The following is a 21,766-nucleotide window of genomic DNA, read 5'->3' on the forward strand; positions in this document are numbered from 1 at the left end:
GGTAGCTGCGATGCTTAGTAATAGTAAATCATATTCCTCAGCTCCTTTCCCTTGTAAAACACAGAACAGCTGTTCTTGGAAAACTGAATAGATGCTCCAGTGCTTTGTTGTTGTGCTCTATTGCTGTATGATGTGTTACCAGCAGTAACCTTCAGTGACAGGTAAGAACTGCCTAATTAGCAGCCTCTGTGCCATGCAAGCTTTCTCTCTTACTCTTGGCTGAGGGCACTAGAGAGCATTAGACAGCATAAAGCTGTGGGCCTGGTACACATGCTATTGAAACTCAAGAAGAACATTTAAATTTTTTTTTAAATGGAGAGAAAAAAGTCCTGATCTTGTGTTCATGCTGCTCTGGATTTATGCCCACCAGCTATCAAACAGAAGACAAATGACAGTGCTGTTCTTTCAACCAGTTTAATGATTCTGGCAAAAGACCTGGCAGCAGACTCCAAAGATTTCATCTAGGCAAGGCAATGCCTATTCCAAGAGTGGAAATCTCCAACTGGAGAGCTGGCAAGCATGTGTTTGTGCTGGAGGCTTAAATCAATCATTTCTATTTTTCCCAATGTGATCTAGCAAAGTACAGAAATTGGCTCCTTCATCAATGGCCACAGGCCACTTTTCATGTTTAAGGTATTAGTGCCATGGGCTACAGTGATACATTGACTGCATGTAAAACAGTCAGTGTTAGAACCACCTGTTTAATCATTCCTTTACAGTAGCTCTGCTTTGAAAACGGACAACAAATGCCTCGTTGACACTGTCAACAAGGAGTCCAGGAGACCACTGTATATTAGTGGTGCGCTGGGTTCATTCCTCTGTGTTCATGCAAAACTCTCCTGCCACCACGATACATTTCTGATTCTGCTGCTGAACACCATCCCCCTCATCGTTACTTTGTGAACTGATACAAATTCCCCTGGCACCGATGCCTGAGTCCATTAGCAATCAAAACGCTACTGCAGGTTTATACTATTAAATGCACTTCTCCCTCAAAGGCTTGGACAAACTTTAGGGGCCTAACTGCAAAACTGGGATTTACATTAAATAAGAAGCCTACTCAGCAGCCACTAACTCTTTATTTAGGGTCTGATCTGTTGTGCCTCGAAGTCCCTGAGGTGCCAATAATTCCTCTTCTGTGGATACCCAAAACTGCCCTTGCTTACTCTGGTGGGAATCACAAAGTAAAGGGAACATAATCTAAGACTCTAGGTTCGCACAACTTCCTTGCAGGGCAGTGCTCTATAAACACTTCCCAGGTCATGGGAATGTCATGGCAGTACTGTATCTTCTTATCAGAGTAAGCCCGTGGTGTGCACCCGTCACACAGCCTAATTTCCCCACAGGAAGGACCTGGCAAGAGCTCTGCATGGGAGACAGTACATGCCAAAGAGGCACTGATATGAAGCTCAAGGCGTCCTCTTTAGCACATTTCAAAAATATGTTTATGTACAGTCCAAGGGGCCAGATTAGCTGTATGTGCTCTGAACAGATTTAACACATGACAAGAGGACAAGGATCCTTTCTAAATGGTCATGACTTCTTAATATGTAGTGATGTATTTGCCAGTGCTGCCTTATTGTATGTTATAACTGAATGGTTACTTCAGCCAAGGCGCTTGGAGGTGCCTCAACACATCTCCCAGCTTCAAAAGGTTGAAACATCTCCCATCTGCCAAGGGAATATCTTATTTCTTCTCTGCTTCTCTAGGCAAAGAACAGTCATCCTTCACTCCCAAATCAGTTTAAAAAAAAAATAATAGCCAAACTAAAACCACATACAAAAATATATGGAATCACTATTTATTCACTGATGTCCCTAATTCTATCCCGGAACCCAGAAACATTGCAAACACAGGATTTCTCAAACTCCTAAGAATCCAGAGCACTAAACATTTCTCTTTTGCTCCTGAAGCGGCCTCAGGTTGTATATCTTCCAGCTTGGCCCTCCAATAATAATAATTATGGTAATTAGCCCCTATCTCCTTTGGGCTAGTTGCTAACATGGTTCAGTTGATTTCTCCAGAAGGAATAAACAAACAAATTTAAACAAGAGAAAGGCCACCCAAGCCTCAGAGGACAGTAACAAAAGGGCAAACTGAAAGACAGCTCAGTCTAATCGTCTGCTCCCCAGTGTTACCAGAGGCAACATTTTTCTCTGCAAGCAACCAACAATCCTGCATAAAGTGGATTGGAAGGAGAGATTGCAAGGGGAGACCATTTTGAGTTCAGAAGACTTTTCAGATGAACCTTCCAGCACTGTTTATGCACCTTATAGCAAACAGTCATTAGAAAGAAAAAAAATCAGTCCTTAGAACAAGTTGTAGTCAGACATGTGCCCAGGCTTCTCGTTGACCTTAGGACACTCCTGGTGCCACGAGCTGCCTATCCCAGCCCCACGCGGAGCCACTCAATGCTCACTATGCACAACCCAGCGAGTCTGGCTGAGGGTTTTGCTTCAGGAGCCAGACACTTAAAAGTGCTTCAGGAAGCTCGTAACTGCTGCATTTGGGGCACGGTGATACATGAAGAATGAGCTTAGCGGATGCTTGCTGTACAGTGAAGCTCCTCAGAAGGAGAGAAATAATGTAATAGTTCCCCCTAAAGAAGAGGTCTCACTCCCTCTTGTCCTTTTCTCCTCCTTCCACCAAACACTCCAGTCAGCCTGATTGGCTCAGGTCAGAGAGCCAACCCAGCAAGGAGAAGAAAGCAGATGGTTTCTGCAGGGTGAGTGAGCTGAACTGGCTCACAGAGAGCCACAGGCCATGCGGGACCTCACAGCAGGGAAAAAGAGGATGAGACTTTTAGCAGCACTGAACTGTTCAAGCAGCTCACCAGGTGCATGAAACCACAGCTTCAAAGCACAGAAGCTCCAGTCCCCATAATGTCCAGCCTCTGTCCTTTGGTTTTAAGTGACCAGTGCCCTTACACGCAAAACGTGAGGCCACCAAAAGCTGGGCCGTAGCGAGGAGCAGGCAATAAGCCTGCCAGGTGAACACAAGGCCCCTTCCATGGGCAGAAATACAAATCCAGTCCAAAATTCATTTATAGTTTGCCAGCTGAAACCATTTGGTAAATGCATCCTGATATTTTATGGCAAAAATTAAACAGCCTCGCTGTACTCCAGAGCTCCCATTTCCAGGCCCATGGCCAGTTAATACTTCATCTCTTACCGCAGCGTGACCAGCAGTGGAACAAGTGCTAAACGAGTCCTGCTGGTTCTGGTCTGTCAAAAATCCCAAGCTGGAGCCTGGGGGACCACGTGAGCTGCTGCCTGCCCACCACGCCTTCACATGGTTTGATTTCCTCAGATCCTGTGGAGGATCTGTTCAAGAAAGTTCAGTCTGCAGGTGCAAGTTTTGCAGTTTATATCTGGCCTGCATTTTTGATGTCAGGAAAAACATCGCAAGAAAATAACTCATCATTAAAGAGAAGGGCTCCAGAGACTTTTTTGTATTCCAGTGAAAAGGCTTTTCTTTTAGCAGGCATTTGTCTGTGGTGTTTGCAACCTAAATATCTCAAGCAGAATCTGAAAATGACATTGATTAGAAACTGATTCTTGAAACAAATCATGTCCCTTTCTTGGCAGAGCAGTAATGAATTCTCATCACTGAGTTTTTCCAATCTTGTAATACGTTAATTAGTTGGAACATGCTCACATCTCAAAAACCATGTCAAATCACAACTTTTAATTACACATAATTCCTACCAATGTTTTGCTCCAGAAATTAATTTCAATTACATTCAAGTTTAAAGAAAACATTTTAACCCTTATAATTTTTGTATAAACCTATAGGAAGAAAAAAAGTGTTGTTCAAGTATAAATACAGTAGTTTAAAATAAATAATAACTTTTTTCACCAATCTTTACTTTTGATTTCTTGCTTTAAAGAGAAAATCCTATACCTGGTAACCCTTATTACCTCCTCCAGCTCTCCTGAGTCATGGAAACATATTTCGGAAAGATGCCCAAGGCCAATAATTTAAAAAAGAAACAAAACCAAATCCTTTCACCCATTTGTTTCTCAGGTCACAGAATGAAAACCTGTAGGCCTCCTGTTTCCATCTTTAGCACACACTCTCACTCGAGACTTAGAAAGCGGCTCAAATTTGACTTGCAAAAGAAAGATAGAGGCATGCCCTTATTCCCTGGAGAAGGCATACGAAAAGAATGTGCTTTTTTTTATTTTAAGCTTTAGAAACTTGAACTCAAGCTGTAAGAGGGGAAAGGAAGGCCACAGCCAAGCAGCTGGTACAAGTAAGGTGCAGACACAGAGTCTTGTCCTGTGCCAGCTGGAAAATATCCATGATGGAAAACAGCTTCACAAGCCCCCCCCATGCCCTGGCTCCTGTGACATTGCTGCATAGGAAAAACTGCAGCTCTGAGTGTGCTTTGTAGGTTTTGAAATGAAACTGTCTTATGAATCTTCAGCTGTATCAATTTTAAAATGAAATAAACAATTATTTGGGGGAAAAAAAAGAGACCTCATTTCTTCATATTCCACTGAAAGAAAATTCAAATAGCCTGTGGCCCCTTACTGCAGATTAATTCAAACCTAGAACAAGTATCTTGTCCAAGACATGAACACTTTTCAAGAGCACTTTCACTTGTTTCTGCCCATCACTGCTGGCCCTTGAAATCAATGTAGAGACACTACCATTTAATGAAGGAAAAGTTGAAATGTTACTATGACTCTTTGTGATCCTGTTTTTTACAGCCTTTCCTCATGCAGGATTACCAGTGGTTTAGGAAGGAGGCAGGAGTTGCCCTACTTTTTTGGGGGGGGAAGATTTTTCCAAGGCACATCAAGGGAGGGAGTCTGGCTATCCCATTCCTTCTGGAGAACTTTGCACTTTCTTCACTAAAACCTTGTTTTCCTGAAAACAGAGGCTAAACCTATAACCTGTACTAACAGGTAGTATAAACCTATATAACCTATATAAACCTATACTAACAGATAGTATAGCCCAGCCCAGTCCAGCCCAGTGCACAGGACTCTGCTGGGAGGTTGTAAAATGTCAAGCGTGGCTCTCTAGCTCTGCCTTGGCTGGGCACCTCAAATGTGTGCTTGTGCACATGTGCCTATGTTTATGGCAATGGTCTCTTCCTTCCCCCTCCCCACACAAGTGTTTATTTCCTTGGAAGATAAGAGAATTAACCTGATGGCAGAAGATAACCAGGATTTTCCCTCTACACATAATATAAAATACTTTGTGTGTACATATTTGTGTATACTGTATATACGCACACAGTTTTGACTTCTGAACAGGAAGGATCAGATTTTTAAAGGTATTGTACATATAGCAGAATACTTTGAAGTCAGTTATGAAAATTCTCTTCATTTCCCACCTTCATCTTTAAGCATCTACACAGATCTGAGGGGTTTCAAAGGGTAATTTTTATAATCCTCTTCTGTGCTTATTTGCATTTCAAGGCAATTAAGATTCTAAAAATATCCCAAGAGGCATTGATACTAGGAGAATGTTCCATTTCATTAATGGTTATTTAGTTTTTCTTAAGGCTTCCTTTATCTTCAGAACACATTTGGGACAACCATGGGATAAATTAAGTAGGATTAAACAATACTATGACTCATCAACATACAGGAGTTCCACATATACTTGATTAAGTCCAACGAAAAGGTGCTGCTGATCCTTGTTCCACTGGCATTCCTCCTGTTAATTGGCATGTAAGGTGCTTTCTTTTTTCAGCTTTGGCTTTTCACCGAGTCGTCTTCATTATTCAAAGTGCCATAGCACGAACTGTGAGAATCTGGTTGTATTTTGCCTGTCAATTTTTGTCCTAAGGAAACAGGGTGAGAGAAGGGAAAAACAACAACTCTGTGAAGAATTTTAATAAAACAAATCCCCCACCAATCCATCATTTAAACATTCTTTGCTCTAGTAATCATTGTTTTCATTTGACTGGTTGTAACAATAGCTTGGAAAAACTCTGAAAAATTCTTTGAAAAATCTGTTGGGAACAGGAACAGAAATTAAGGGAACAGTATATTTATTAAATATGACTAGAGCACATTTGTGACTCAACTCTCCTAGGTCATCCCATTATCTGATATCTCATTTTTAAACAGAGACAGAAAAAAAGCCCTACTTACCAGGAATATGTCCACAGTCAATAAAAGGAATTTGTAAATGCTCCTCTTTTTTATTTCTTGCAATTACAAATACACCAAGGAAAGATAGGAGACACCTGCAAAATAACAGTGGCATAGTATCATTAGAAACAGTTCACTGCATCTGAGATGAGAATTTCTTTCCATGTTTCTTTTTCAAGGACTTCCAAACCCAAGCTGCTCAGTTTATAAAGAAACTTTTCCTCCTGGCAGCTCTATAAATTCATCTTGGGCTCCCTTTCAGTCTAGTTTTTGCCTCCTGAAGCTTTATTATCAGTTCCAAAGGCTCCACATGCAAAACTACACTTTCAGCAGTATATACCTAATCAAATGCCTGTGAGTGTGAGACCACAACATTTGATTCCCTAAGCAAATCTTCACAGAGCATCTAAGCAAGCATTCTAGCATTTGTAATTTCATTAACAACTCAGTCTAGCTGCAGACAATCAACATCTCTGTTGTTTTTCTCGTTTGACTGTGTGTCTCAGGGGCAAGCGGTAAGCCAGGAGCAATGAGAAACTGCTATGTTTGGATAAATCTTCTATCCGCTCTGTGTTGGACACACAACCACTAATTCCTGCCTGCCAAATACATGGGTTGAATTTTCTCATCTCCGTTTTTTGTCACTTTTCCTGCAGTCAGACAAGATAGCGGTTGTGTGCACCTACTCCAGTCCGACTGCAGAGGACGAAGACGTCTGCAGCTATCAGACCCATTTATTTGACAGCACTGTGGCAAGACACCTCCAGCAGTTCTGGAAGATGCTTTTAACCATCTCACGCCCATTATCAAGTAACTGTCACCTGTCTCCGGAGTTCTTACAGTGCTGGTAGTCAGTAGATGGTTTCTGTTCTCACAACACCTAGGTCCTTCTTCAAACATTTATTGTTAACAGCTTCTTAGCATGCTCTGAACTTTTCTGCAGGCATGGTGTGTCTTTCTCGGCACAGGAAGATGGGGGAGAGATTTATAGTACTGCCTCGTAGGGAAGCAATTCATATAATTGCCCACACTTAGTGGCAGCAAAGACCAGCCGGACACGCAAATGGAAGGTAACATGGGAGGAGATTTCTTGCAGTTGTAAAAGCACCCCCTATAACATGATCTTTGGTGGAGAGCAGTGGTTTCTCTTTCCTGCTGGAGGAACATATGCTGCTGGTTTTTCATTCCATCATAAGATTAGTAGTTCATAAGTGTCCTACATTTTTACATATTTGGATTCAAAACCAGGCCTCCAAACTCCCAAAACACAGACATCAATCTTTCCTTTAATGTTTTTTTTATCCTACTATAATGGCTATTCCATAATACTTTAATAACAAGACGGGTTTCTTCTTACTGAGAAAAGAAGGGATTCTACAAGGCAATGCTGTTTCAGTACAAACGTTAGTGCAGATTTTAGGCCGATACACTTACCCGAACAGAAACATGAACACATTCAGCAAAGCTGCACTTTGGAATTCCCGATAAAATATGACCCCTGGAATGTGACAGAAACAAGAATTGCAGAACTTGACTGGCTTCCAAGTGATATGAATTACAGCTGGGAGGGTCAGGAGCAGTGTCATGCTCAAATGGAGCAAAAAAAATCCCAAATAAGGTATTAATACACATTGTGATGGGTTCACTTTATGTGCCCATATTCCAATATCTAGGTTTTCTCAAGATACTGCATGGGACTGGAGAAGATTTAGTCTATCAGGTTGAAGCATGTACTGTGTTAGTAACTGCACAGATGCAGGTATTTTTTGCATTGTCAGCAGCAGGTTTTATGCAGGTCAAACTCAAGGTCTTATTCACAAGCAGAGTCATGCCAATATAGCTAACAGGTTCTTCATGGATTTAGTTAAGCCACTCCAACAGACCATGTGGACATCTTAACTCCAATTGGGAACAGGTTTCTGATAACTAGCTGTGTCCCTGATGTTTACACCAAGTTAAGGGCTCCAGCAGCCAAGTTTGCCAAATCTTTCTGGCTGAAGGGATCACTAGCTCTTTCTGGTCACCCCTCTTCCAGGAATTAGCACCTCTGCAGTGGAGGTGACAGAACCAGATGTGTATCTGGATCTCAGCTGCCCCAGTTCACAGCCAAGTATATTAGCTTTAAACCACCAATGAGCATAGTTTTGCTTAGAAACGCCAGAGTGTGAACCAGCGCAGCTGAAGTGTGACTGTATCTTCAAAGGCTGTAACTGGGGATGGGGGAATCATGAGATAAGGTACCTTCTATGAGCACCCCAGCAAGATTCAGCAGAGGTTGTTCTTCTAAGCTCTACGCTGGTTTAACTAACCTGGTGCAAATGCATGTGTATCCAGTCTCAAAGCTATTAAGCCATTCCTGAATAGGTACTTGATCTTTTAAGAAGGCACAAGGCCAAATTCCCCATATGGTCACAAGAACACAACCCCTTTTTGGCACAAGTCTCCTCTCAGTCACAAAGTGTAGGTCTCTTCTAACACAGGTGCTGAGGCAATCTGTGCGTGAAGCTAACTCCCCTTCTCATTAATGGCAGCTCTGCATGAGAAACTCCTGCACAGCAATGACAGGAAAGCCCCCAGTGTGTGTTAAAATGAGTCATAAATGTTCTAACAACATGATCATTTTGGCTCATTGCTGATGCAGCATCTTAGTCGTCCTCCCTGCTCATGTTCTTATGCTGTGCTCCATTTCCAAGATTTGCAGTCCCTCTTTAACAAGGCTGAGTTCAAAGTTCTCACCCAGAATAAAATGTTAAATGCTTAAAAAGTCTTTGGAGTCATTTTATTTCCTTCACTTAACATAGAATTCCACCTTCTGAAACAGAATATACACTAACTACTATGAAGCACAGCTGGTTGTCATTTGAGTAGTTTGCCAGGCTGTTAAAATTACTCTACCAGTTCGGATATGGAGAGGCTGGTGTGCACATGGTAAACGCATTTACTAGATGTCAAGATGAGGCTAGGATAAATGCAGGTACTTCTAGTAAGCCAGCAAGGCACAGTAAACTGTACATGTCAATTCTGGAAATGCTAGAATTCGATTATTTTTATTTTGCTTCAAAAGTTGTGAACTTACGCATTTTTCAGGACTTAAACACCTGTCACTTAGGAAAAACTTCTTTTTGTGAAGACAAACATGACTGGTTTGTGTTCCTGTTCACAGGCAGTAATTCTTGAAAACCTGTTGTTTAGAGAATCATTCTGTAGACCCAGAAGGCCAGAAACAAACCTGAAATGATGGCACTGGTGGTGAAGAACACAAAATTAATGGGCACAACTGCTGTCACTTCATACAGATGCGTCGCTTGATTCAAGAACCTGGAAGACAAGCGTTATTGCACCTCAGGCCTACAGGAGGTTCATTGCACTTTAAGTCAGGTTAAACCACTTTATGTCAATTTAACAGTAAGTGTGACCATTTCTTACCACAATAGCAAGTAGCCCTGGACAGATGCATATGTGTGGTGAATTTACCGTCTGCTTTTGACTGCAGAGTACAAACAAATAGGCAAAAGCAAGAAGGTTGGCATGGATTCTTCTGGCCATAGTCTGTCATTGGAGCGTCTTTTGAAGCACCATTGGAAAAATTTTGACTGCCACAGATAAGGGAGGAATGCTAGGGTATTACTGCTTATGGTCTGCATTGGTTCTTGGAAGCAGTGCTGCCTGCGAGCAGCCAGGGACAAGCTGCTCTAATTTAAACAGTTTGTGTAAGGGTATATGCCCAGCACGGACATGAACACGCGAGTTCTCGTAGGAACTGTTTCAATTCACTGAAGCCCACATTGCTGCTACTGCTCAATCCAACTTGGCTAAAACACATATTTGTGTGTTTATGCATGCAATCATACTCTAGACACACTCTGTCCTGCCGGGAAAGTCCAGGAAGGTGGCTCCAAGCTTGTGCTCCTTGGGTTGGAAACTCTCTGCTGTGCTCCTCAGAAAGGCAACACAAACCATCACCAGAATCATGAGCAAGAGTGTGCAGGAGCATACACTGCACACAAACCTGCAGGACTGAGACACTGGCCATGGAGCAGCCTGCACAGTCTGCATCAGTGGATGAAAAAGGCAAAGCAATGAATCCGCTTGTATCACAGCTATCAACATTTACCCACAGGGTGATGAATCATGAGTGTGAGCTCTTGAATGCACCAGCAGATACTCTGTTATGTGAATGGTGCATTTCAGACCAAAAGAGAAAAATCAGGAGGCTGCAGAGTGTATTCAAAACCTATAAAAAGAACCACACTTAAATGTTTCACTGGTACAATATATGTGCACAGTAAAAATCCAAGCTTGGATCTGTTTTAGCCATTAAAGTAATTGCATGGTTATTTTAGCAACTGTTGAACAGTCTCCATGGTGCTTTAAAAATAAAGAAATCCTACATATCCACAGGATAGTCAGGATTTTGAAGTCATTGAAAACACCTCATTATTTTCTCCCATTTGCAACAAACTTGGTCACAGGGACTAAAAGAGTGATACCAAGGCCCAGCATTGAATCCAGGAGGATGTTGCAGCACAAGCTGTTCTGAGCTAACACACGACAGTCAAATAAAATCAGAGAGGAAACAAATAAAATGAAAAATTTAGACTGACAGCACTGTCTCCATTAGAAAATGTGTCCAAGAGAGAAGAAAGAGACACTGAGCCCAGGGAATGAAATGGGCACATTTCACTTCTGTTTTAATTTTGACCCAGCAGAAGAAAGAAAGAAAGAAAAAACTGGCAAGAAGGAGAGGTTAATTCAGCAGCTTCCTATTTACCAAGCTTTTATTTCCTATTTTAAATGCCCTGAGCTGTTCTCCCAGCAAAGACAAGCTGGATGTAAATCACTCTATAATCTGTTACAGGGGAGTTCCTGAGTCAGCCATGGAGAGTCACTGCATAATAATGCATGGACTTTCTGATTCCACATGGGAATGGTATGTTCTGCCACGAGAAAGCTGGGTTGGCTCTTCCACAGGAAAATAATAATGCAAGTAAACACTCAGACTCACACTGGAGCAGTCTAGATGAGATTACTGAATGATGCTATCAGCACCTGAAGCAGAGGGACCAGCATAAAGGGAATGGACTCTGTTCAGCTACAGGTCGTATTTTACCATGCTGCCAGCCCCAGCAATCTGCAAAGGCAGCATAAAACAATCACTTAAGAGGCCAGAGGCCAGCGGGAAAAGCTTGGGTGTCCCCTGCATGCCAAAAGTTAACTATTTCCTAAAAAGGTACAGACATACAGGGTAGCAAAGTGCAACATGCAGATTTACCAGAGACAGGGAGAAAGTTGGGATAAACTCTCTTCTTCAGTCTGACTAGTGGCATAAGCTAGGGAAAAGAGAAGCATAACGAGGGTAAATGTGGCCATTTGATTATTCACCAATGAAGGTTTTAATGAGTTCAAGACCTGTGCCAAAACTAGAGGAAAATTTGGGAAGACCTTGTATAAGGTAATAATGAGAGGAGGTAGCATCTATAATAGTCAATTATAAACTGAGAAATTAAGCCTAAATAAGCAATACAGTCAGCTGTAGGCAATTCATGCATCTGTCAATGCTCTGCTAGGAATTTGTTGCCTTTAAGTGCAACTTGTATCTGGAGTTGATATTAGTACCGAATAAAACTGACAGATAAAATGTGTACAAAGGTTAGGTGATAAGTAGAATCTCACTTACTTGACTTGGAAAGCACAAGAAGTTGCCATTAAAACAATCATGATATAGAAAATGGGATAAGTTAGCTGCATTTTCCCCTTCACAGAGAGTGTTATCATGCTGGCCACAGCCTTTACAGCAATGACAGTCAGTGATGCTGAAAGGGAAAGGGAGAGATTAGCAGGGCAGGATTCACAGCAGTGACCTCAGAGCATCAGTGAGGGAGGACAAGGTGCCAGGTCAAAGCCACAGGTCTGATCGCCTAAAAAGACACTCAGGTAGGATTTGGGCATCTAAAACTAAGTGTGTGATTTTATAAACGCTTGCTAAGCTACTGTCTAAACTCCGAGTGGCCTTAGCTCCATGTGTGCTTTGTGTTTTGCTTTTAAGTTCTTGTAGCACTGAGGTCTGCAACCCTGCATCCACCCAAAGTTTCCCGGTTTTCAATAGAGTAGCTGAAGTTAGAGTCAGATCAAATCTTGCAAGGTAGATGGCGGGGGGGGGGGGAGGCGGGCTGAGCTCAGGGTGAGGAAAGAACTGGATCCATTTCCCACTGCTGGGCATATGCCCTAAACACTGGACTACTAGTCAGACGTGGTACAACAGCCTCCACATCTTCCAGACAGACTGTATTTAGCTCCAGCTGCTAATTTGGACCCCATGTTGCATTATTCAGGAGAGGTCTGAGAGGTCTCATTATCTGTTCAAAGCAGCTGGGACACCTCCTAATAGCCTGCATGTGAGATGGGCAGCCTAAAATAACTCCTCACCCTCAGGATTTCTGTGCTGAGACAGGAGGTGGCCAAAGCTGGCCAAAGCTGACTTCTGGGATCACCTCCCAAAGCACCTACCTCTCCCCATGGGTTATATATAGGGAGCAGACAACCAACACAGAGGTCTGCATTTTGTTTCAGGGGCCAGGATTTTAAGATCATTTACTGGATTTAGCCCACAGAATAGAATATTTCAGTAGTGTGTTTTCAATCCATTTAGTCACTGTCATTGCATCACCACAAACAAATCTAAGACAGCAGGCAATGGTTTTAATACATGTCGCCAATTCAGAGAAGTCTTGCAATACACATCTTTTAGAAAAGGGGCTGACAGTTCAGCTAAGAGTTACTTTAGATTTCCTTTTGGAGTGTGCTCTTGGTTTGTTGAAGCTAACCCAAGTAGGCTGTGATTACTGCAAATAAAATGTAACAAATTCAAAAGAAACTAAAAAATGATAAGAGTCAGGGTGCAGAGATGACCTTTGAAGAAAGGTAATTAATCGTCAGGAGCACCGTCCCCCAGCTGGGATCCAGTTCCACCCTCTTCCAGAGCTGAGAAGTGTTGGATTTCGGTGGTCTGATTCATCCTCCTATAACTGCAAAATTCAGATTGGCAAGGAGAGCTGCACTGTGCAGAATGTTCAGGCCAAGGGTTGGGAGAAAATGTGGGGGAAGAAGAATGAATTCAGGTCTGTGGTTTTGATTGCAAGCATTTTTCTTATAACAAGTCCAAAAGTTCAGGGGGAGTTTAAGAGTTGCATACATCTTGTGATGACCCCGTTCACCATCATGAAATTCACTGTTTTCATGACAACCTTTTCACCAAGTACTTCACTTTTTGCTCTGTAATGGAAATAGGTGGAGTGGTTTAACAAACACAGCAGTAAAACTGAGCAGAGGAGATCAAATGCTGGCCTGCAGTGGTGCTAATGGTGTCATAAAGAGCCAAAAAATACACTCAAGCCCCAACAAGCAACCTACATAAAAATTGAGATTTGCATTCTTAAAATGGGGGAGTTATTCTTTTAAAAGAACACTTACAGGTAAAATTAGTAGTTTGAATTGTCCAACTAATGGTAAAGATTGCTGAAGAATTTTTTTCCCATGAAAGGGCAGTTTCCATCCCTTGTAATTTTAACAAACCAGAAAAGAAATCATCAGGGTTTGGGTGTTGGTTTTTTTGGTTGGTTGTTTTGTTTGGGTTTTTTGAAAAGTGGAATGATCTTTTTAGTTAAAGCAGCCCTGGAATAAGTTTCAAAACCTAGGAAATGGTTTTACTATCTCTGATAGAATGACACCCCCCAAGGCTAGTGTGACAAATGATGTCACTTTCCAGCTGTTAGGGCAGGAAACTCAGAAATCCCACTTTAATCTGAAATATTTCCCCCAAAACTTATGATAACTCCCAGTATATGCATGAGGTAAGATAATTCTCACCGAATGAATTTGCAGAGTTGTACTAAGCAAAACGTTTGCAGATTTTACGATCACCTCTGTATTTTCTTCATAATGGAAGTACCTCTCATATCCAGTGAAACACAAAGGCTGCCCTCTCTTTAAAGAAACCTTTCTACATTTAATTTACATCTGTACGAACCCTCCACCAGGAATGTATCTGTGCAGATATGAGAAAAGGCAGAAATCCCCTTCCACAAGCTGCCACCAAGACCCCAAGCCTCATCTACCCCTCCCACAGCCAGGGCCCTCTGAGGGCAGTGCACGTGTCAGACAGCTGGGAGCAAAGCTGCTGGGCCCTCTCTCAGCCCCCCCATCACTTTGCTCAGCAGAAAGGTCAGAGACCAAGCAGAAGGCTCAAAGTGTAGCTTTGTGGGGACTGCCAGGCAGCAGGACAGCTGCAGGAACTGGAGCCAGCCACAGTTCTGGGCTTCCTGCTTCAGGGAAATGTCAGTATTTCAAAAGTTCCCATGGACCAGGATTTGTTTGTTTGTCTTTTTTAATAGAGCAGAAATAATGACACATTTTTCCTCAAGCTGCATATGCTCACCAAAACCTCAGCAGCCACCAGCTGCAATTGTATTTTTGGTTGATTGCAGCCTGACCACCAAACTGCAGTTAGTGCCTGTTGGGGCACGAGTTTGCAGCCCTGCTGCTGTTCAGCAGCTCCACGCGTCCTTTTGGCACTGGTGGCATCAGGGCTGGCAGGCTCCACAGCAAAGTAAGCACGCAGGGCTGTGCAGCCCAACGGCCCAGGTCTCCCAGAACCATGTGTTGACCTTGCTTTGGGCAGCCATCACGGTGGGTCTGCCCAGAAGGGCAGCAGACAATTGCAGAAGCCCATCTGGGGATCTTCAGGTCTCCAGCTATGCAACAAGGAGGCTGGACCCGCTCATCGCTCAGGAGCGCGCAGTGCTTCTCGCTCCTCATGGCAGGGTTGGAAGCTGCAGAGCAGCTCAGGAAAGCTCTGCCAAAGCTCCTAGGCTCTGTGCTAGGAGCTGGGGGATGGCTGGACTCACACTTCACTCCTCCAAACCAAGAGCAGGTGAACAGTTAGACCTAAGGCTTTTGGGGCTTTTCCATCTCTGCCTCATGCAGGGAGCATGGAAATCCTTCAAGGCTTCTGCAGAGCTACAGAACCTAATGTTCCTAGTGCTGGGAAACTTAAATGGGAAGACTGTCCCCAAAAGCACCATTCACTTTATCCAAAGAAATGTGGTGTCCCATCAGGGTTTCATGGAGAAGTGACAAGACAAGGACAGGAGAAGACACAGGGTGGTGACAAATTCTGAACATACTCCTGCAAGTGGTGAAGCTTTAGAGATAGCCTCCTGACATTTTTCAAAACTGATTCAAGTTTAACTTTCTTGAAAGCTGCCTGATCAAATGATGTCCCTTGTTTCCCTGGGCATTGATTGTGGCAACGTTAATCAGAAGGCAAACTTCAGTGACTCACTGAGTTTTTGTTATGCTTCTGGAAAGGTGGTAAAGTATGAAATGTTGCATATGCAAACAGGCATAGATAATTCAAAGTAAGAGTTCCCATACAGTCACGGCATATCTCCACATTTGTTTACAGAGTGCTTACAAGGTCTTAAGCTGCTCTGTTCTAAAGAACTGATTTTCACAGCTAGCCTGCTCTCCAAAACAACGTTTCAAACAGTCCGCTTTCCCAGGATCTAAAGCTAAAGTGTTATTTAAAAAAGGCTTCAGAATACCATTACACAGAGCATATTAATTTCAGGGAATCTGTAAAAAGAAATAGTCCCAGCAATAAGCATAGAACCTATGTTTCATAATCAGTTTTTCTCTTCAAAAAGAGACCACAGTAAGAATCATGTGAAATGTTTCAATGATTCTCCTCTCACTGCTTTGAAATGGCTCTAATCTAAACTAGCTGGGGAGACTGAGTGACAAGAAATTATCAAGTAACGGACAGGAACATTAAAGTGAATAATCTGTTCTTACCCAGTAGTGCTACCATCATTAACAGAACCACGATGTGTTTCACAGCCTTTCTTTTGTAAAAATAGAGGAGAATGCAGAATATTATAATTTCTAAAATCTGAAAATAAAAGGGAAGAAAGTTAGAGCTGTGAAAGTATATAATGAATGCTTCATTCAGTCTTTGAGATGTCACATTCATTTTCTCTGCTTTAACAGTTCAAAGGAGAATTACTTTATTAAGCATCTTCTGCTAAAAACTAACCTTATTGCCAGTTGACTAAGCTATCAAACAATTGTTGCCATTTATCTTTTCTATTATAGCAAAAGTTAAACTGAGAATTTCTGATTTCCTTAGGTTTAATTTTTGCACTTCTAGCTATATTTTGTCACTGGTTGCATTGAGAAGACTTTTTTAATGTAACAGCAAAGATACCCATATTTATTGGTAATAATTCTTACAGAAACTCTGTTTGTAATTCCTATGGAGTAAAGCACTTACCTGGAGGAACAGCAGTCTCTCCTTCTAGCTATGGTATTCCTAGTGTTACTCTTTGTGACATGCAAGCTTATTTTTGCTACACTCTTCGCCCTTCTGCCCAGTCCTACTAACACCCACTCCCCCCAAAACACTGTCTTTTTGTTCAAACTTTCTGCCATACATCATAAGGAGGAAAACATTTATTTCATGTGGTGGTACTCAAACCACAGGTACCTGTCAGGAGCTTACCTTGAAAAGCTAAACGACACACTAACAGGTCACAATGCAGGACATCTGCAGCTGCTGAAGCAGCTTTACCCACACTGTTCATGGTCCAAACTTGCTCCTTCAATAACATCTGACAGCTAAATGACAGACAGCTAAATTTACTGACTTGCTGTTAATTTTTGCAGATTCCCTTAGTAACTCTTACCTTTTGCCATCTCAAAAGCATGGGTATTCTCCCTCCTACCCATGTTGCCCAAATACCCCTCTATGCCTAAAGAAAACAGCAAGTGCAAGAGCCAAAAATCTTCTGTGAAGCCCAGAAAACTGACAGAAACAGGGATGATGGACCTCTGCACTGAGAGGTGCTCAGAAGCCTGGTAGCCTTAGAGACAGCCTGAAGAAAGAGAAGTTCATTTGTGCAGGTTGGAAAGTAATCAAATGGGGGGAATAAGACAGAAAATGAGATTGTCATCATTACTGAATCTGGTTATTGTAATTTTTTGCCAACAAAACAAGGCATAGAAAAACCTCATGTCTATCTCCTTGGTTTTGTCAGCAACATACTATTTTACGTTTTATAATGCCACTCCACTCTTCAACCAACAGTTGCCATAAGGCAGCACTAGACTCAAAAATACCTGGGTGCTCTGCTGATGAAATTTCCAAAGAAGCGACTAAACAGTTACTAGTGGCAGTTATATAATGTAACATAGCCAATTTCTCATTTTGGAGAGTGACTGCAGCAGGAAAGCAGTCATCAGCTACATTCAGTTACTAAAATTCTCTACCACACTCACACCTCCCCCAGTTTAGTAGTGTTCAAAAATATGAACAGAACATAATTATGCTTTAATTCATTTTTTATTTACCTTCATGCTGATCCCTTGCTCCCAAAGACAACTGAGACACAATTGCATTTCAGAACATTAAAACCACAAATTTGGATTTTATACCACCTTTCTTTAAAAAATGTTAAATATTTATCACAAGGTTAAAAAAAAAAAGCAAAGGTGTTGGGTGGGGTTTTTTTGGTAAAATGTGTTGAATATAATAAAGCATTTTAATAATCTTTGCAATCTTTTGTGAAGTGCTGGTCTCATCTCCCTCCAGTGTGACATCCCTCCGCACCAGGCTTGCACCCAGAGATGAAAGCTGGGCCACCAGCTGATAGAAAAGAGGCTTTTGCCTCAGCCTCACAATAAGTAACTTGGCCAGCCTCCCCAGCTTCATTCAACAGTGTAACATTGGGTATGTCTAAATCAGGAACCAAGGCAGAAGTCATGTTATGATCTGCAGACATGTGAGTTCATCTTGGCCTCCCTGTGTAAAACTATGACAAGTTTTTGAGGGAACTCAAGAGGAGAAGTAAAGGTAGCAGCTTTGCTCTTCATGCCACTAGCAAACACATCTTAGGGCCAGAGGGGAATATTGCATTATCAGGCTGCAGCTACAGCAGCCTCCAAATAGTTTCAGTTGCTATTTTGACAGTGAACAATTGCTAAGAGAATAGAAGAAACCTGTGCTACATAAATATTCCCCACACGGAAATGTACCCAGGCTAAGAAAGAAGTTCCAGGGATGTCCAAGGTATCCTCTTCCATGATGCGCCAGTTCAGGATTGGCACACAGGACGGTGTGACTGGGATGGGACTGTGGCACCAGGTGACACAACACTATGAGATCTGCTTCCCCCCCCCAGTGCAAACCTGAGCACCCATCACCTCTCCCAGACCCTTGGACTGGTTGCCACAGAGTGTGCAAAAACCTGTGAGACAGCCCTACTGTAGGCAGCCAGCTACTCCTCAGATACTAATTCATCTTATATCCCCTAGACAACTTTAATCACAATGCCAATAGAGGGAAGCACCATCATCTGCCCTGTCACTTAGATTTCAAACTACGCAAGAACAATCACTCAAAACCAAGCCCAGGGACAGTTGCTGGCTCAAACCACTTTGTCACACCAGCTCTGGCGTTCCACTCCTCTTCCACCTCACTCCAACCCCCAGAGTGGCAGGTAGTGCCGAGAACCACTGACCTCCACTGAACCAGGTCATCGTTGCTGGCTCTGTCCATCAGCCCTCTATCAGTCCTCACCTGTCATCAGCTCTTCTCTTGCTAAAGCTACCATAAGCTCCACTGTGATCTCCTCCTGTTTAAAAGCAAACAAACCCACCAAGAAGACTTACTTCTGAAAGGAAACAGCCAAACAAAACCATCAAAAGGACATAAAAGAATTCCTGATGGCAGCTCTGGAAGGGGTGCACAGGTCTGTGTGCTTGGCTGCTTTCACCTCCTGGGGAAGCCCCAAGAGCAGCAGTGGTGTAGGGCCAGAGATGACAGTCCTGTAGCCAAACCTGGGGAGAAAGCTGGTATTTGCTTTTCAGGGCTGTTATTTAAGTTTACTCAGCTCTGTCAAGTCACACACTAAGCATGAAATTCAAGCAATTAGTTCTCACCTTGTGCTGCCCAGCAGCCAAACTATTCTTCCGTGGTTCTCTGCCGCTCGGTGACCCACCAACAGGCCACCTTTAATTGTAAGACAAGGGATAGGCCATCAAATTGATTCATGCTACAAGCAGAGTGCGTGGCACCTAACAGGACCTCACACAGACAGGGACCCTCGTGGGGTGCCCCAGCTGTTGCCTACGATTGCCTCCTAAGAATTACCCAAAATAGTGCTCAATCTCATAGCTGATAACTGTGATAGTGTTAAATACAAAGTCCAGGAATGAGAAGTGTGTAGATTATATCAGCTTCAAATATTCTGTTTAGAGGAATTGACGGAACTTGACCTGCTTACAATCATTTTTGCTATTATAACTAATCTCTGCTGAAGTCTCCTGAAGACTGCATCTCACCAACATTTTTTTATAATCATGATGTTTTCCATGTTTCTAAGCGTTACCAGAAGGCACCAGAACAAAATTGTCTGCCTCAACTGTTTTTCTGGGATATACAGCAACATAGGCACCAATGAACTGGGAGGGACTTCTAGGCACTTTGACAGAAAAGCAGAAATGCTTTGAACCTGATTTTACAGAGATTAAATATTAATAACTGAATACTCACTATGCTTCTGTTTAGAGAAACCTAAGAGCTTCATCTATAATTGATGTCTTCTGTAGTGACTTAAAGTGCACATAAGGAAAAGAGAAAAAAACCAAGCTAGGATAGTCATTCTTGCTCAGACATGATTATGCTACTGCAAAGTCTCAGAAGGTGACTCAAAGTTGTCTCATGTGGGAACTAGAGGCTATTTCTGCAGAACTCCTCCGATGCCAGTGGAGTGCCACATGGGGATGGTTTGTCACCCACACAGAACATTTTGTACCATTGGGGCTTTGTATTTCTCAGCAGACCACACTTTGGGGCTACTTTTAGAAAGACTGTCGGACTGCATTATACTGCTGTACTGTCTCCTCTCTATATATTTATACTGGAAACTCTGCAACTTCTGCTGCGTTTTTCTCTATCTCAGCAGCCAACCTGTACTAGGGATTTTAGAAACAATTATGAAGAGCTAGTTCCCTACCCAAAGAGAATGTTTACAGCAGGGTTTGCTTGAACTTCCAGCAGCATACCAGGATAATCAGGCTGGTACCTCAGAGTCTTTTGTGAAGCCTTTCACTCCTCCCTCTTCTTTAGACAGAGGAAGCTCAAAACAGATGAATCCAGGGAGCACAAGGAACAAATAAAGCTTGATATTTTTTTGAGTCAACAAGATTTGCTGTGTACTTGCTCCATCCTTCCCTGCAACCCGTGCTGTACATGCAGAATTGGATGTTGGCTGAGGCAGGGAAAAGAGAAGAGGGGAAAGAATGTCCGGAAGTTAACCTACCACCTCCTTATAATGTATCCTAAGAAGAATACAGCACAGTGTTCCTAGGCATTCAACTGTGTTCTTATTAACTTTTCCTGAAATAAAGTAAAAAAAGTCCCTCAGATGGGCAAAAGCCCTTTTCCAACAACCTGTTGATTTTAAGAAAATGCGAACAGCATATGGCACAGAAATTTCTGGTGTCACTGGGAGTGGATGGGGAGTTTTCTCCCTCCACCACCTCTACACAAATGAGTGACTCAGCAATTTAAAATCGGTGCTTAAAATGCCCAGGCTGTTTTAGTATCTATAGGTGGAACTGCATGGTAGAAGGAGATATTCAGCAGGAAAGAGAGAGGGTCCTCCAGTGAACACCGAGCCCCTGTTCTGAACCCCCTCCTAAAGAAGTCCCTCTCCCTCTGTTGAATAGATGGATTTGCTGAAGCTCTTGGTGAGGCTGAAGCTACCTTTACTGAGTATTCAAAAACTCTTGGGCATCGCCTTCAAAAGCCTCTCTACCCCCTCAGTGAAAGTGCATGGTTGTGATCTATGCAGCGTGATCATTAATTTCTTCCATTGAGCTGTATTAACATCTTTCAGGAGCTTTTAAAATGCACAAAAAATTGAGCAAGAGGGAATCAACATTTTTTGTGGGTAGCGTGTATTTTCTGTTTAATCAGCATTTTCATGGATAGTTAGATGTATGTAAAGTCTGCAGGTTGGCTAAAAGATTAAGGTCCTTAAAATGTCTACTCAGTGCCATTCTAACTGAGCTTCCTACTGAAAAAAGCCTGGGCACTAATAGTCTAACCCAAGTGAGTCATTTTACTAGGTAAAAAGTAACTGTTTTGTGAAGCTCCTATATTGCATCTTTTACATTCAGCTGGAGAACACATTTTCAGCGTTCCAGAGAAAAGAGAGAGAAAAATTCCTCCTACTCACTCTGGTTTTGTTCCTGATGCTAGTTAAACACATCAAAGAAGATGTATGGTATTTGAAGTTTGTATACAGATACTTTAATCAAAATGGTATTTTTGTATTTGAATTCAAACTCAGGTTCAGATTAACCTGAGTGGCAGTAATGCAGGCCACCTCTCTACATCTCAACTCCATACAAAGCTCCTTTTGCCAAGCTTAACAACATGAGGATAAACCAGAGTGATATGAAGGAAAAAAGCAGGACCAAGAGCATACATAGCTTGATTTTTAAAGCACAAGTCCATTGCATTCCAGAAAAGCATTGTAACTTAGATGCACATGCAGACAGTGTGGCCATGAACACATACATAGGAAAT

The 21,766-nt window shown here is 42.4% G+C and overlaps 1 protein-coding gene across 1 annotated transcript in view; it reads right to left on the bottom strand.

The window, feature by feature from the left end:
• Positions 1-4,621: 4,621 nt before the first annotated feature.
• The window catches only part of NIPAL2 (NIPA like domain containing 2), a 50,710-nt gene continuing 33,565 nt past the window's right edge, over positions 4,622-21,766 (bottom strand). The window contains exons 6-11 of the mRNA XM_069779750.1: positions 15,967-16,063; positions 11,792-11,927; positions 9,344-9,432; positions 7,549-7,612; positions 6,115-6,209; positions 4,622-5,801 (exon numbers count right to left, since the gene is read on the bottom strand). Coding sequence (XP_069635851.1) covers positions 5,707-5,801; positions 6,115-6,209; positions 7,549-7,612; positions 9,344-9,432; positions 11,792-11,927; positions 15,967-16,063 — 576 coding nt within the window. The 3' untranslated portion in view covers positions 4,622-5,706. The remainder of the gene's footprint in view (positions 5,802-6,114; positions 6,210-7,548; positions 7,613-9,343; positions 9,433-11,791; positions 11,928-15,966; positions 16,064-21,766) is intronic.

The sequence above is a fragment of the Haliaeetus albicilla genome, chromosome 3, assembly GCF_947461875.1.
Source record: "Haliaeetus albicilla chromosome 3, bHalAlb1.1, whole genome shotgun sequence".
NCBI lineage: Eukaryota > Metazoa > Chordata > Aves > Accipitriformes > Accipitridae > Haliaeetus > Haliaeetus albicilla.